Raw genomic sequence first — 15056 nt, 5'->3', positions numbered from 1 at the left:
GCCAATTACTCATCAATCTCATGATTTTTGGTTGCTTTCTATAAGGCAAAAATAACTTGGTTTGCGGTTAACACAAAACATTCAACAAACTGCTGGGAGAACACGAGGCTGGCAGTGCCTCAGGCGTGTGTTTTGTCACAGGATGCTCCTGCTCTGCTTGGCTTCTTGACAGAAAACGGGGTGACAGTTCAACATTAGATGCCACTCAATGTCCCTTTCTAGTTTCTGTTCTTTCCACCATTTTAGGACTGATTCTCATTACCAAAGAGGCTTTACCACCTAACTGTAGTTGTGGAGGATTTTGTTAAATCAGGGTAACCCTGGGCTCAGCCACTCCCTTCTGCTTTCAGTACAGTGGAAGCACATGAGCCCTTCCTCATGGGTTGAGCTGAGCTTAAGGGGTTTTCCTCTGGCACCACCCACTGCCTGAATGCCAGATGTGCAAAGGAGCTACAGAAACAAAGCACGAGGACTGAGATGGAGAAGGGGGATGCAGAACAAGTAAAAGTTCTGTAAAAGAAACACCATAATTTCCTTTGTATTCTCCTTCCCTTTATCTGTTCTCATCTTTCCCAAGACTGAGAAATGATGGGGCATCCTGGCCTTGGCTTGCCTGTGAACGAGGAAGGTTAATTCTCTCTGATCTTACTTCAACTGCTGTGAAGATGGCAGACTAGTCTGGGAATGGGAAATTTGCATGGACACATAAATGCAAAGAAGTTTCAGAGGTCCAGAAGTACAGATTTTGATGTAAAATGACCAGAGTGTAAATGCTAACATAGAAAGAAAACTTATCTACACAGCGATGGTCCTAAACACTCCTCCCTGCCCTTTCCTCCAACCACCAGAGTCACTATCCTCAAACTTGCCCATCTTCCCCACAGCAGATGAACCAAGAAGCAGAAGATCAGTGGAAGCAACTAGCACTGAGATTATTTGTACATTTCAGTTTTCAGCAAGGATGTATTTCTGAGGTCCTGGGAGCTGCAGCTGCACAGCAGTTCTGAAAATCAGGCTGCCTAAAAGTGGACTCAAGTGCCTGAATTTAAAACACCTTATTTGAATCCTTCCTATACCAAAGCAAGCTCGAAATACTTGCAAGGGAGATACTGTGTCAGTTGGAGAATCAACTTAAACTTCCTATGTGATACAGCTCTGACGAAAGACATGGTGTAACAAAAGCAATTTCATTGCTGCTTTGCTTAGCTCTGTCTTAAATAAGGTGCTACATTTCCAATTTTTAAGAAAAAGTCCTCTGGGACAGAAGAATAATTTCTTTAACTGTGTGACTGATTATATATTGAGTACCCATGAATGCAATTTTAGAAGGATATTAGCTTAAAAGATTACCTGGAAAAAAGGATGCAGCTCAGACTGAATATCAGTTTTTAATGTGATGTTAAAAATCACTCTGAGTGAATGCTGCTGGTCAGGACAGTGCAGCCCTGCCACCAGGGAATGTGAATTCAGGTGCCAATTCAAATAAAGGTTTTCTTCAGAAGGCATTTATAAATCAGGACCCACGTAATCAATCATAAAAACTTCAGTATCATATCTTCACATGCTGTATATAACTCTCATGTATACACCAGAGACAGCAGAGTGCTTGGAGGAGGAAAATTTGTTTTATGGGAATGAGAGAGGATAAAATGCCGAAGTATTTCTTCTTCATAAAATAAGCAGCAAAGTTCCCCTGGAACTTCAGAAGATCAAGGGCTGCCCACAGCCCATTTTCCCCTGGGTTGGTAACCCCTCCTCAGTCAGCCCCACTCAGGGGAGCTGCAGAATCTCCTAAAAACAGCCCCAGATCTCCGTGGATGCCTTAAGCAGTGCCAAAATGCACTTTCAGAGCTCGGGAAGCACATGGTGTGAGGCTGGGGCCCTGCAGGCAGGTTTTCTGTGAGGATCAGCTGTAAACACAGGAGGACTACCCACACACAGCACTGCAATCCAGGGATTTATTGCCTTTGCTCGTTGTCCTGTGGACAGAATTTACAATGTAGTAAAACACAAAGGTGAGCAAATACTGATTTGTGGTCAGCTTTGGAAGAGCATGCAGAGACAGTAAGATCTGCCAAATAGTAAGAATTTGTAAGTAAGTACATTGTTTTGGCTGCAGAAAACACACCTCACTACCCTGGAGATGGAGCTACTAACATTCATTTGAGGGAGGTGACATGAGATAGTATCAAGATTGGATTTCGCATCCCAGGAAATGTCTTTTAGGTCTATGTGAGACTAAATTAATTTGAATTGAATTTTCTGACACTAATACAATATTGTAACACCTCTCTCATGTTCTGCAACACTTAAACCCAATTTTATCAGTCTAGATGTGTAAGTACCCATGCTAGTTCTTGTTACCACCCAGAAAACGTATTTTCATGCTTGGTATCAATTCTTAGCCCAGTTCACAAGGCTGCAACTGCTTCACAGGGCTCCCCACCTGGAGACCTGAGCAAGGCTTCCATCACCACATCCGATCCCTCCCTTCATCCCAGAGCTCAGTTACAGTTATTTGTGCAATTTACAATGAGATCAGATTGCAGGGCCTGTGTGAAAAGGATCTTCAAATAAAAGATGTAAGAGATTCAGACAGAGGTAAACAGAATGCCAATATATATTAGCAACTTATCACTGAAACTACCAAAAATGTAAGGAGAAGATTATTAACATTTCCCTGTGAAGATTTAATGGGGATGAATGTAGACATAATCCAGAAGAGGAAATCTGCCTGCCCTGCCTACTCCCCAAGTAAAGCACTGAGCCTACTTCATACAAAATTGCAAACAAATTCTGTTAAATAGAGATGAAGATTATTTAATGTTATCTTAGTAACAGTCAATTTATGAAGGTGGAGCTTAAAAAGCAAAAGATCTTCAAAGACTTTTTTCTCCCTACTGAACAAACAATTCATAAAACTTTGCATTTAGCAACAGAGAACATTCTAGAGATACGGAGTGTGAATTTACAACAGTACACAATACACATTTATAATAATAATAAAATGCCAGAAATTAAGGCTAGCTATTAAAGTAATTATGCTATCAAAAAGCTACAAAATTTAAATTAAAACATGCATTTTCCAATTTTTTTTTACTGTGCTGTAAATTAAGTGTCTTCATTGAGAAGGTATCGGTTCAGCGTCCAAGGATTTGAGCATCCAAGGTTTCAACACAGCTGATTAAAGTCCTATGTTAATATCTGAGTGCATTGCCATGCAGCAACACTGTTCCCATGAAAGGAACACCATGGAATGGGCACCAGTTACACAGTCAATGCAAGCAAGACAAAATGGGTGCAGCTGATGCCCAAAGAGATCAGAGAAAGTCAGGCCTCAAAAGACAGAAAGCAAATACTATTTTACAAATGGAGCTCCAGCATACCCAAGTACAGCTTATACCACTGTCTTGATATGACTCAACCTCTCTCCACCAAAAGGAGTGCAGCAAACATGACCTAATACAGCTGTATTTCCCTACCCCGCTATAGGAGACACAGTTCAGATTTTCCACTGCAGATCAGTCAGGCAAATAACTTATGGTACATCTGTGAACTCAAAAAATAAAACCTGCCTATGTTAGTAGGTGGCAACACAAAAGCAAAACACCCAGCTTCATAAAGGAGTTTGTCTATATATTTAACTTAAATCTTTCCTTAAAATAAAATGACTAAAATAAAAACGAAAATGGAATCGAACACTTCTAGTGAAATCAGACTTTAGCCATGGTTATTTATAAATATGACCATCCACCTCCACTTCTGTGATGGAGTTTAAATGAACAGGCTTTGGTAAGAACAGAACAATGGCTCTACCCATTCCAGGTACAGTTAGAGAAACCATGTGCACTTTGCACGCCGCTTTCTAAAAAATACGTTCTACAGTTTTTCAATTTGTAGAACTAACCACCTGTATGTAATAGCTAAGGAAAATAATAAACTGTGCATTTTAAAGTTAGCATTTCTTTCACCTTTACATATTTTAGTGCAAAATATTTTAGGGTGAGGATTTACAACAAAAATGGCAGTAGCAGCAAGAAATCTTGTTTTGTACAGTAACAACAACGCTAAGGAGTTTTGTGTTTTTAAATGACAAAACAGTATCCTGTTGCCAGGATCAGCATATCTAAGTGTTTCAGGCACTGTATTAATTAAACTAGCACCCCATTTCATTATGGAACTAATGGACAAAACATGTCATGGAGATCAGCTCAGTTTAATGTACGCCAGAGGTTTCTTTTGAAAGAAGTTGCAAAGGCTTTTGCTTTTGCCAATTGTGTTTAAACATAAGGGTTTGTTTTTCTGATTACTGGCATGTTCTTAGTAATTAGTTTCAGTCCTTGCCATGAAGACACTGCTCAACATTATGAAACTTTAAACCTCTCTTGGCAGTTTCAATTGTGGAATTCTCTCGTGGAGAAATCTGATGCTTAAAAACACAGTAGCAGAACTAATATTATACCACTTAAATGTTCAGAAACCGTTTTTTTGTGATGAGAAAGAGCATAATTAATATTTCAGGCTTAAAGTCAAAACCATAGGTAATGTACTTTTAGAAACTGGGATAAAAAGCCCACTTAGTCTTGAAACATCTGAAGGACGTAACAATACCATTGTACACCAACACTTGGTTCGTTTCTTCTGTTCAGGGGAGTGAAGAAACCGCTCCTGACACTGATTGTCTCCACCGAAAACAAGACACGCGAGGTCCCTGATGTTTGTACGCCGTGGGTAAGTCGGGTTAGACCGTAAGGAGGGAGAATTCCAAACATGAAAAAACCTACAGCAGTTCCCAGAGTTATGACCCAGTAGAGTGAAGGCTGGGGATTGGGTAGAATTTGGAAATCCGGCTTTGTGTTGAAGGATTAAGGCATTCGGATTCTCCAGTCATTTTAAAGAAAACTTCCTGTTCCTGCAGTTTTCTGGCAAATTCTTCTTCCAGCATCTAAAACCAAAATCAGATTGTCACAGGATTAACAAGACAAAGTACAAGAAACCCATTATTGTGGAGACATTTTGTCTGATATATCTGAACTGTGTGCAACTCTAGTACTTTCCCTTTTAAAATAGGATAATCCCCCCCCCAAGACCAACTTGCTACCACCAGCTATATATATGCTATACATCACTCAATTTTTGTAGTAACCTACTGGCTTCTGAAATAAATTTCTCACCCCAGATTTGCCTCCAGCTAAGTTTTCCATGCAAACCTGCACACACGTGTTGCAGGTGGGAGCCCTGCAAGAGGCTGGTAACACCCAGCCTGTTTTGGTGCACCTGACTTTTGCTCAGTTTTTGCAATTTTTTAACATCTTTTATTATACAGTGAACTGCAACAGCTTTGTACAGCAGCTTGACTCTCCTCTGCAATACTTTTGTACTGTCTGTATTTGCTAGATCAAACCCTTGATAATTTCCTGATTTGTGAACTGCTCCCATTTACCTTTTTTCTCGGTCTCAATTTCTCTCTCCATTCCTTCAGTTCTTGGCTGTGCTCTTCATCCAGCTCTTTTAGCTTCTGAGTCTCATGCTCAACCAGTAGATGGCATTTTTCATTCTTAAAACAAGATAATCCTTATGTAAAACTAATTCAGATTAGGCAACTCAACATTTGTACAGTGACATATGTTGTCCTAATTCTTTCTAATTAGCTTATTCCGTGTAAATAGTGACGTGAATAATTACAAGATAAAAGTATGCTACGAGGCTGCATTTTCAAAAGCTGATCTTTCCATCGGAGCCAACTGAGATAAGAAACACTCGTAAATCCAAATACACTGCTGAGCATCATTAAGGCAGCTGCTGAGAGTGTTACTCAAAACTGTGTTTCACTGCCTAATGATGCTTTTCAAGGTCACACAGCATTTCTGCTTTGCTTTTTAAAGACAGCCTGTATAATTTATTAAAGTCAATTACATTAAAAAGGAAGCTGTTTTTTGGAAATCTTTCAACTCTTGGTGCCAAGAGCTAAGACAAACAAATGGAGCTTAAAGAGACAAACATGGTTGCAGAAGCAGCCTCAGAATTGCCCTATGAAAAAGATCAAATCACACCTCAGGTTCATATTCCTCTCATTAAGGTACCCAGGCATCTGCCTCACTTTCAGAGGACTTTTGAAGCATGGCAAGAAAAAAATTAATTATTTGGCTTCAATCTCTGTGCATTTTTAAGAGCAGTTGGCAATGGTTGTGTTTCTAGGGTTCTAGTCCCAAATGGGTCTGATGCAGAGTATAGAACCACAGCAACAAAAACAACAAGCACTTGGCTAGACCTGAGTGCAGCAAGGGGCCAGTTTTCCTTGTGAAGCTCAGAGCAGCCCTAATCTGCTCAATTTTACTTGAGCTGAAACTCTCAAAAGGCTCCCACGGTATTTGGGGATTTACTGGGGCATATTAGTGGCACAGCCAGGGACTGTTTCTGCAGGATGTAAGAAAGTGAATAGAGTAGAATGAGCTTCATTGGTCATTGCAGAGTTTCTCTAAGCAAAGGTTATCAACAGGTGATCATTTAATGCTTTAAAACTGCCTTGTGCCCCTGAAACTGGGAAAAGCTGATTTAACAGAAAAGGAGATCCAGCCTCTGGTATCCAGCAGAAACTTCTACAAAACACATACCTAAAGAGACAAATCAGAGCTCCTTATCACAAGGAGAGAATTCCTTCCAAGTACCTTCCCGAAGTTCACGTGCAAGTGGCAGCACTTTGTAAAAACCTCCTCATTCCTCTATTGCTGCAAACTTCTTGTGGGTAATGCCTGGTGCTGCCTACCTCTGTTCTGATTAATGACATTCCAGGAAAATCAGGTTAAAAGGAAATGCTGCGTACAGAAAATAGCCCTGGGAACTTGACAGATATTCCAGAAGTGATCATCTGCTTCTGGTTCATGCTCTTCTTGCATATAAAATGACTCCTCATTAATTGATGGAAGCATATGAATCTGGCTAAGCAGTGTACTTCAGGCCTTTGAAAATAAAGTTGAAAAAACTACACAGTAAAAATTAAGGAAAAGGTGTTTCTGCTTTGCCTGCATCCATTATTAACCTAAGTCTTATCACTGAATGGTCATTTAATATCATCTCTTTTTAACCTGTAACTGATGCAGTTCCCTGATGTTTGCTTCACATTGCAACTGAAGGTCCCGCATTTGGTTTTCATGTTTCTGATGCTGAGCCAGTCTCTCATTCTTCTGCCTCTTTTCTTCTTGAACAGCAAACTAAAATAAAAAATAAAATTATTTATATTGTGCCTCTGAACGAAACAGTCTGCATGAGTCAAAGAACTGCATCTAATGGAATGATCACATACTAAGAAGAATGGTTCTGGAAGATTTAAGTGATTATTTTCTGTACTTTTTCTTTTTAAAATTCTTACAAAGGGAGTGACCTACAGTTTTAATTCCCTTTCTCTGTCTGCACTATGATTTTTCCTTAAAATGCAGCACATTTCACTTTCAGACCCCTGAAATTACCTCCCTCTGAAGCTGTGACACAGCAGTGCTGCTGCAAGCATCGGTCAAGGCTGGTGTTAGACAGCTATAGGAGAACTGAGAACTCGTGAGAATGCACTCTATTCCATCCTCACATTTACATCACATTTAGCATTTACATTATTAAAACGAAATATTAATTTATTAATTACCTGCTTAATTTTCTCACGATCTTGGTCTGGAGAGGCTAATGAATTGATCCTTAAACTTTTCTTAAACATGGCCATCCGAGTCTTTGCTTCACTTCGCTGGATTTTAGGCAGTCTGGCTCTTTCCTGAGTTTGCTTGTTCTTTAACTCCTCTATAAGGCGTTGATTATACCTCTGCATTTGTTCTGTTTCCTGAAATGTTAACCACATGAAAATACTACACAGTAACTACGATCTTACACAATGTGCATCTTTTCATTAGTAAGTCCCCCGTGTGAGTCAGTGCCTCCCAGCAGAAACCATTCCCAGCCTCAGGAATAACAGTGGGGAGGAGGGGCTTCTTCCAGAGAGCTCAGGATCATGCCCAACCCTGAGAGAATTCCATAATAAATGTAAATACACATGTATTTTAACAGCTTTTACTCAACTCTTGCACTGACTTTTGCAAAGCCTGTTATTCAAATGGAGAAACTCTCTTTTGTGTAAGTGAACTCCACTCCAGCTGTGGAAGGGCAGTTTGCTGCAAAAGCTGAGGAAAGCAACAGCCCACATGATAAACCAGAGTGGACAGAACATGGCTTCAGTGGAGGCCGCTCATGCTCTGATCACCAAGGAGATCTTCAAACACCTCCCTATTGAACAATTTGCTTTCATGCATTCTATAAAAACCAAAATGCCTTGTGGAAAATAAGGATTTAGCTATAGAGAGACAGTTGTCAGCTACTTGCCCAGAAGCGAATCCAGTTCATTCTGCTCATTTAATTCCAGGATGATTTACTTCTGAGCAGATTTGTTCAAACACAAATCAAAATTGGTTTTGGTGGATAAGCAGAATTTGGTATTTTTATAGTAAGAGATTGATGTTGTGCCTGGATAGTGGGTTTTTTTAAAGAATCAAAAGGGAAAAATACCATTTATACTTCTATATACTACTGAGGTATTCAAGGAAGATGAGTAAGATTTTTTTAATTTCAACAGAACACATAACAGCTTCAAAATACTTGTGTGGGCTTGTGCAAACAAACAGCACCAGGAGAGATCCTCGGACTACTTAATAATAAAAAAGGATATTGCAATACACAAGAGAAAGTGTCAAAGTCAACACTAACTTTTTCATGCCTCTTAAGCAGCTGGTGCCTCTGCATGAAGTACTGATCCTTGAGCTGCTGCTTGAGGAGCTGGTGTTTCTCCTGTAGGTGCCGCTCCTCCAGCTCCCAGAATGCAGCTTCACGAGCTGGAAAAAAGAGGAAGGTTGGTTCAGGAACAGCAATCCCATCCCATACTTCCCAACCTCCTGGTGTACATTCAGAAGTGGCCTACAAGTGCATACTAAAAACAATACTGTTTCATAGCAAATGTTTTTATTACAGTTCTAGATCAGTCATGAAGGTTTTTGACTTCATAAAGTGAAGACAGGCCATTGTTTTACTAGAACACCAGTGCCTGTTTCAAAGAGAGAAGAGAGAGCCTGGTGCTGGATACCTCTCATGAGCTGCTGTTTGTTGTTGAGGCAATCTCGTTCAATAGTGGCCAGTTCTGTCTTCTGCTGCTGAATTATTTTCTTCAAAGATGCATCCAGTTCTTGTTGCTGCTTCTGCACAAACTCCTGCTCCTGGTAAAAACCAATAGAAGTCAATTAAATTGGGTTCTCCTAGCCACATTACATGTTAATGAAACCCCCAGTTCTCTCAGCATTAGCTATATATGCAAATACATCTATGAAAAGTTTGAGCTAGAATGCCTTGGCTATCAAATTACCCATCTTTTGTATTTTCTATGTACACAGTAGGTAAGAGCATATTCATGTTTAAAAATACCTTCAGAAATAAGACCAAAGGCAACAAACTAGCCAGCCATCTGCAACTCATTCCATCTCTTGTCTCTCCTCAGAACAAGTTGCAGGTTCAGAGCTAGCGAAGACAATATTCAATCTAAAGATGGTTTCATTCAATCAAGTGTTAATTATTCATATATGTAAGAAAATAAAGGTTATTTTGTATGGTTATTCTGCTTTGGGTGGTTAGTTAAAGCCTATATATTTACACAGTTGGGTTTCAGATCCGTGTGGTTTATCTTGTCCTTAGGGCAGGGCTGTTGAGGCTGGGAGTTCCACAGGACCCCTGTGCAGACCCTCCCCATGGCTCTGCAGGGCCATAACCTGGTCACACCCGAGCTGAGCTGGCTCCTCACAAAGGGATTTATCACCTGCATCTTCCCACTATCCAGGTGTATCACTGTTGCATCCCATCATGAAAGCAGGCAGCAGTAAGAGTCTCCCTCCCGTGCCCCAAGACCTACTGCTGCCTTTCTTCTTTGCAGCTAATTAAAAACCACAGCTATGAGCATGCAAGCATGCACACATACACACCCTCCTTAAGAACAAGAAATTGAATCAGATGCTTCCATCACAATATCAAGGTCAAAAGAAAGGACAATGGCATGGTTGTCAGAGCCAAGGTGGGCTGCTGAAGCACCTGCTGTTCTATGTAACAAATGGAATTAAATGTTTGTTTAAAGTACTTTTTATTATGACCAGAAGAATCCTGGTTTTCATCTTCACAGAAAGTTATTAATAGATGAGGCTTTCATGTCTCTTAGTGGACAGCAGAGTTACACTGAGACAGGTAACACAAAACCAAAGGTGAAGTAAGCCAATAGTGACAGACCTGAAGGTACAAAAAGAACTAGAAGGTGATGTCCGTAAATTAAGTCAGACACACCTAATCAAATTTATGGACTGACAAAAAATACAGTTTTTTCCATTTATAGATGAAAAGCATAAAAAAACTACTCCAAGTTTACTATTCTGCAGGTGTAGACATAATTAACACAGTGTTTAATTTGCTGGGAGATTTTTGATTTGGAGGGAGTGGGAGAAAGCTGTTCTAGTGTAGTCATGGTCAAAAAGTGATTATGCTTGAGCTTTACACATTTAAGCATTTAAATATCATTGCTGCTCTCTCTACAGAATAACTTCTGAAGTTTAATACCTGCTAGCACTGTAAGATAAACCAGGCAATCTCAGGAAACACACTGGCCTTTCCACTTCCCACATCTACTCAAGTATCACATAAAATAAATGCCACCAACTTTACTAAAGAACATGTTGGGTGGTTAAAAGGCAGACAGTGCAACGCAGTCAACCTTTTTCAAAGTACCACTTGGTTATGCCCAATAAGTATCTTAAAATAAATTCAAACATCTTTGAAATACATGGTTTCACTGCACACACAGCATACAAGTCACACAATGTTTCTCACATGTGCTGAACAACTATCATGTTGTATGTGTCAGCTCTCAGTGTCTTACTCAGACTGAATAACTACTGTCTTTTGGATCTTTTGACTATGGATAGTGCACAATTACCTAAATTGCTGCTAACCAGTTTGGAGACAGCAGTGACATTGATCAGCACATATGAGCAGAAAGAGAAGAGAAAACACACATCCATAAAATTAGGAAAATAAACTTTCATTGTGTTGCATTTTAAGACTTACATCCTGCATTTGTGCGTTGAAAAGTGTACATGAAGACAACTGAAATGACTGAATCATAACCTGAGCAACACCCTGTGGGACACAATGTAATTCTGTGTCATAATGTAGTGAAATGTATTTCTATTCTTAAAAAAAAGGAAGAAATGAGATCTGTTGTACATTAGTAATAAACATTTAAAATGTCAAGGCTCATCACACAAGTAGATGCTGATGGAAGTTCTAGATATTCTAAAACTAAACAGCTGTACCTTGTTTAGTACTAATCATTCCAAGTAAGGATATTTCACACTTAAAATTTTCTTTCACCTCTCTTCAATAAATTGAAACAAGCAAAGGAAATTAACCATGTCACTACAAACACTATGAAAACTTAGATTTTTGTTTCCTTAAAAAGTTTAGAGACAGGTATCTTTGATATGGGGAAAGTGCTGCAACTCAATCACTTTCTATCCTGGGAAATCCCTGCTTAAATTAAACACATAATCAAATAAAGTTGCTATTATTTTCTACTAGGTCACTCACATAAACATTTAATCTTTAAGTTACTCAATCCAAACCTGCTCTGCTGTAGTTTAAACTCACTCTGTATGAGCTGTGTCCATCACAAAGCCAACATTTTTCTAAAATACTAGCCCTCTTTCTAGCTGGGTCATAGAAAAGCAGCAAGTCTGAAGGCATGAAATCACAGACGATGTTTGTAAAGTTTCCATACACCTACACTTTGACATTTAAGTAACATTTTACCTAATCTGTTCTACTCCTATAAACAGGATGTCTCACACTTACATATTATATACATTTTCCTCCTCTGCACTTGGGTAGTTCAAAACTTCCTCCTGACTATAACCTTTAAAATTTGAAGGACCCGTGGAGTACTTACCACTTGTAAAAGCATTGTAAATAAACCTGCTGTCGAAAAATACCATTCTTTGTCAGTAGAGCACACAAAATACTACACTTGACAGTACAAACCTGGCAGCCGCTGCTCCTACATTTCTACCCAGTTAAGTCTATGATGTGACATGGGAGTACTTGAAGAAACAGAGCAGTTCGTAGGGTTAGTTTGAGTTAAGTTCCATATTCACTCAACAACAACAAGAAGTGAAAATCATCAAGCTGTGTGAATACTGCTGCCTTTTGTATTTTAGTAGCTTGAAGCTGCCATTGTTACCTGAGCATGCTGGCTTTGTGCAAGCTCCTCTTTCTTGCGTTTCATGAGCTCTTTTCTCAGCTCTTTTGGTGCTTTCTCCACTTCACATAAAACCTACAGTGTATATAAGCATGCAGAAGGTGGCAAAAAGAACACTTTGTCTCCACAGCAAGCATTACTGTGAACATAGGGACACGCAGGTCAAGCACTAAAGGTACTGGGAAGCATGCATTACTTCAGTGGCAGGGATGTTAGTTTAGTGAAAAGAGCTTAATGAAAAGAGAAGGAACAATAGGTGCTTTATGCAAGCCAGCAGTGCAGAGAGGAGGGATGTGCCAGCGTTTTTTGCATGCAAATGCTGCCCAGTGCTCTCAGAAATGGCAGTGCCTAGCTTGTGCTTCCATGCAGCTGCCAGGAGAGTCAATAGTTAAGAAAACCACCACCTGGAAAAGTGGTATTTTCTTGAATCCTTACGGCAAGAGGACTACAGAGTATGTTACCACACATAAAGCTGTGAAAAATGGTTGGAAGTTTAAAATAACTTCCATTGAAAACCAGCTATTTCTGACACTGTCTCTAACGTGAATTAACAAGATGCCTTTATTAGTGCCTCTGACTATAAATGACACCTACACAGCTTATGTCTTTAAAATAATCATATAAGCAAACAAAACATTATTTGGTTGTAAGTGGTTCTGAAGAATTTAAAGCAAAACCCACCAATAAATAAGAATGTTTTCAAGAAACTTTTCATGGCACGTATGCTGGGATGGAACGTGTTTCAGTACACGGTGAATTAGACTAGATTAGCAGAAAGATTCTAAATATAACCTGGCTAAATCAACTGACTATTAATCTGTTAATTTGCTGACGAGTTTTGTTTTTCAGAATTACAAAAATGTAGCATTGTACACTCCAATATAACATGGATAGTTTTAGAGCAGCACCTGCATTTTCCTTCAAACTGTACATCGCCTTTTTAAGCTTTAAACACAAAACTATGCACCCAGAGACAAATGCCTGTTTGTTTAATAGTGGAAGCATCATCAGAAAACAGAGTCCAAATCACCACATGCTATTCCTGTGTCCATGAAAGAACTGCTTTTAGCTCAGAGCAATATATAAAATTCTTCCCATTTCCCACATAGAACCCAATCACCAGTGAACAGAGAGAGACTCAAAATGCAAGAGGTACCGCAAAAGAAGAAAAATTGTTATTTACATATGAGCATACTGTTCAAACTGAATACAACTTATTTTTTAATGCACTTTTGTGCTACAGCATCATTCTATGCAAAAGCATGGACAGTTCAGCTGTCTAAAGAAATCTCTGAGTCTAATAACTATTAGAGCAAACGCTAGAACCATTTATATACAAATGGGCACTACACAGTTGAACCAAAAATGAAATAAAACAGCTTTTAAGATGCAAAATCCATATGGAAACAAATCACCTTTTCTTAATCCAATGCAAGTAAATTAATTGTACAAGTTGTCAGTGTCATTCATTCTGCCTTAACTGTATGACATTTATGAAACTAACTGTAAAATATTTTAGGTTATCCAGACTTCTCTCTCCTGACTTTCCTTTTTGAGCTAACAAACCAAATCCATATTACTGCTGTCACTTCGTAGAAAGAAATTCTAAACAATTATAGCACACACTCAATAAAGAAATCTAACAAATTAACAAAACCAAAACATATCTGAAATCAAAGCGTTTCACAGTAGAAATCAAGACCATATTATTGTCTTAGAAATTTTAATTTGATAAGTATTTACTAAGTAACTATAACTGGGTTTTTTTAAAGTAGAAATCTGAAATATTTTTCATAATCTTTATGAAAATACTTTTTCTTGATTTAGTATTTGAGAGAAAATATTTTATTAAATATTCTGTGAAAAATCTTCTAACTTGGTGATGTTTTCTAGATTAAGACAATACCTCAAGCTTCCTGTCAGCTGGTTGTCTATCACATTAGGCAGTCAAACAAATGAAACAGTTCTGACTGGTAGTGACACCTCCAAACCTCAGTACAGCGTGGGCTTGACAAGGCTTCTGGGAGACCTAATCTCAACTGTTTGCTAAGCCCATACTTGTTATTTTCTATATTATCATCATCTCTTACCTCTTTTTTTTTGTTTTTCAGCACATTCTGGAATTTGGACAACTCCTTCTCCTGCTCAGCCTTGATGCGCTTTGCTTCATCCCGTAAGCGATTGGTGTGCTCCTGCTCCAGGCGCTCGATTGTCTGCTTCTGCTGCTTTTCCAGGTTCTCTATCTCTTGATCATACTGTCGCTTTTTACTCTGTAAAAATAATTTGGCACCTTTTTTTTAGAAAGCTAAGTCCTGTTAAGTGAAGTGCTGTAGAACAGATGGGAATGGCCATGATGGACTGGTGTGGCAGGCAAGCACCTGCACAAGCTGGGCACCCCACAATGGAAAATGTTGCCTTTCATTTAAGAATGAAGGCTAAGCTAGAGCCATCATGGCAGGGAACACCTGACTGCTGTTAGCACTACTCTGCCTATTCCATCAAGATGTATTTTAAGAGCACCAAAATGCAGAAACTCACTGTCATTTCCTGCTCAAAACGTCTGTACATCTGCTCTCGCTGCTGCAGAAGCTTATTGCTGAGCTGCTGTTGGGCTCTCTGCTCCTCTTTCTGAAGAAGTCTCAGCTCTCTGAGCTCTTGACGTCTAATAAGGACAAAGAACACTTAATACTGATGGGGAAACAAAAGAAGTGGAAAATGACGAAAGACAAAAAGGACC

At 39.1% G+C, this 15056-nt stretch overlaps 1 protein-coding gene across 2 annotated transcripts in view; it reads right to left on the bottom strand.

Annotated features, from left to right (window-relative positions):
* Positions 1-2794: 2794 nt before the first annotated feature.
* Positions 2795-15056, bottom strand: part of SLK (STE20 like kinase) — a 45181-nt gene continuing 32919 nt past the window's right edge. For both annotated transcript variants that reach the window (XM_082286511.1, XM_082286512.1), the window contains exons 11-18: positions 14858-14981; positions 14410-14589; positions 9116-9245; positions 8743-8867; positions 7637-7825; positions 7086-7211; positions 5444-5557; positions 2795-4945 (exon numbers count right to left, since the gene is read on the bottom strand). In XM_082286511.1, the coding sequence (XP_082142637.1) occupies positions 4799-4945; positions 5444-5557; positions 7086-7211; positions 7637-7825; positions 8743-8867; positions 9116-9245; positions 14410-14589; positions 14858-14981 (1135 nt within the window). In that variant the 3' untranslated portion in view covers positions 2795-4798. The remainder of the gene's footprint in view (positions 4946-5443; positions 5558-7085; positions 7212-7636; positions 7826-8742; positions 8868-9115; positions 9246-14409; positions 14590-14857; positions 14982-15056) is intronic.

Source organism: Coloeus monedula (genome assembly GCF_965178545.1).
Source record: "Coloeus monedula genome assembly, chromosome: 8".
In the NCBI taxonomy this organism is placed as follows: domain Eukaryota; kingdom Metazoa; phylum Chordata; class Aves; order Passeriformes; family Corvidae; genus Coloeus; species Coloeus monedula.
The sequence above is the reverse complement of the archived record's forward strand: the minus strand, read 5'-3'. Positions and strand labels throughout refer to the sequence as shown.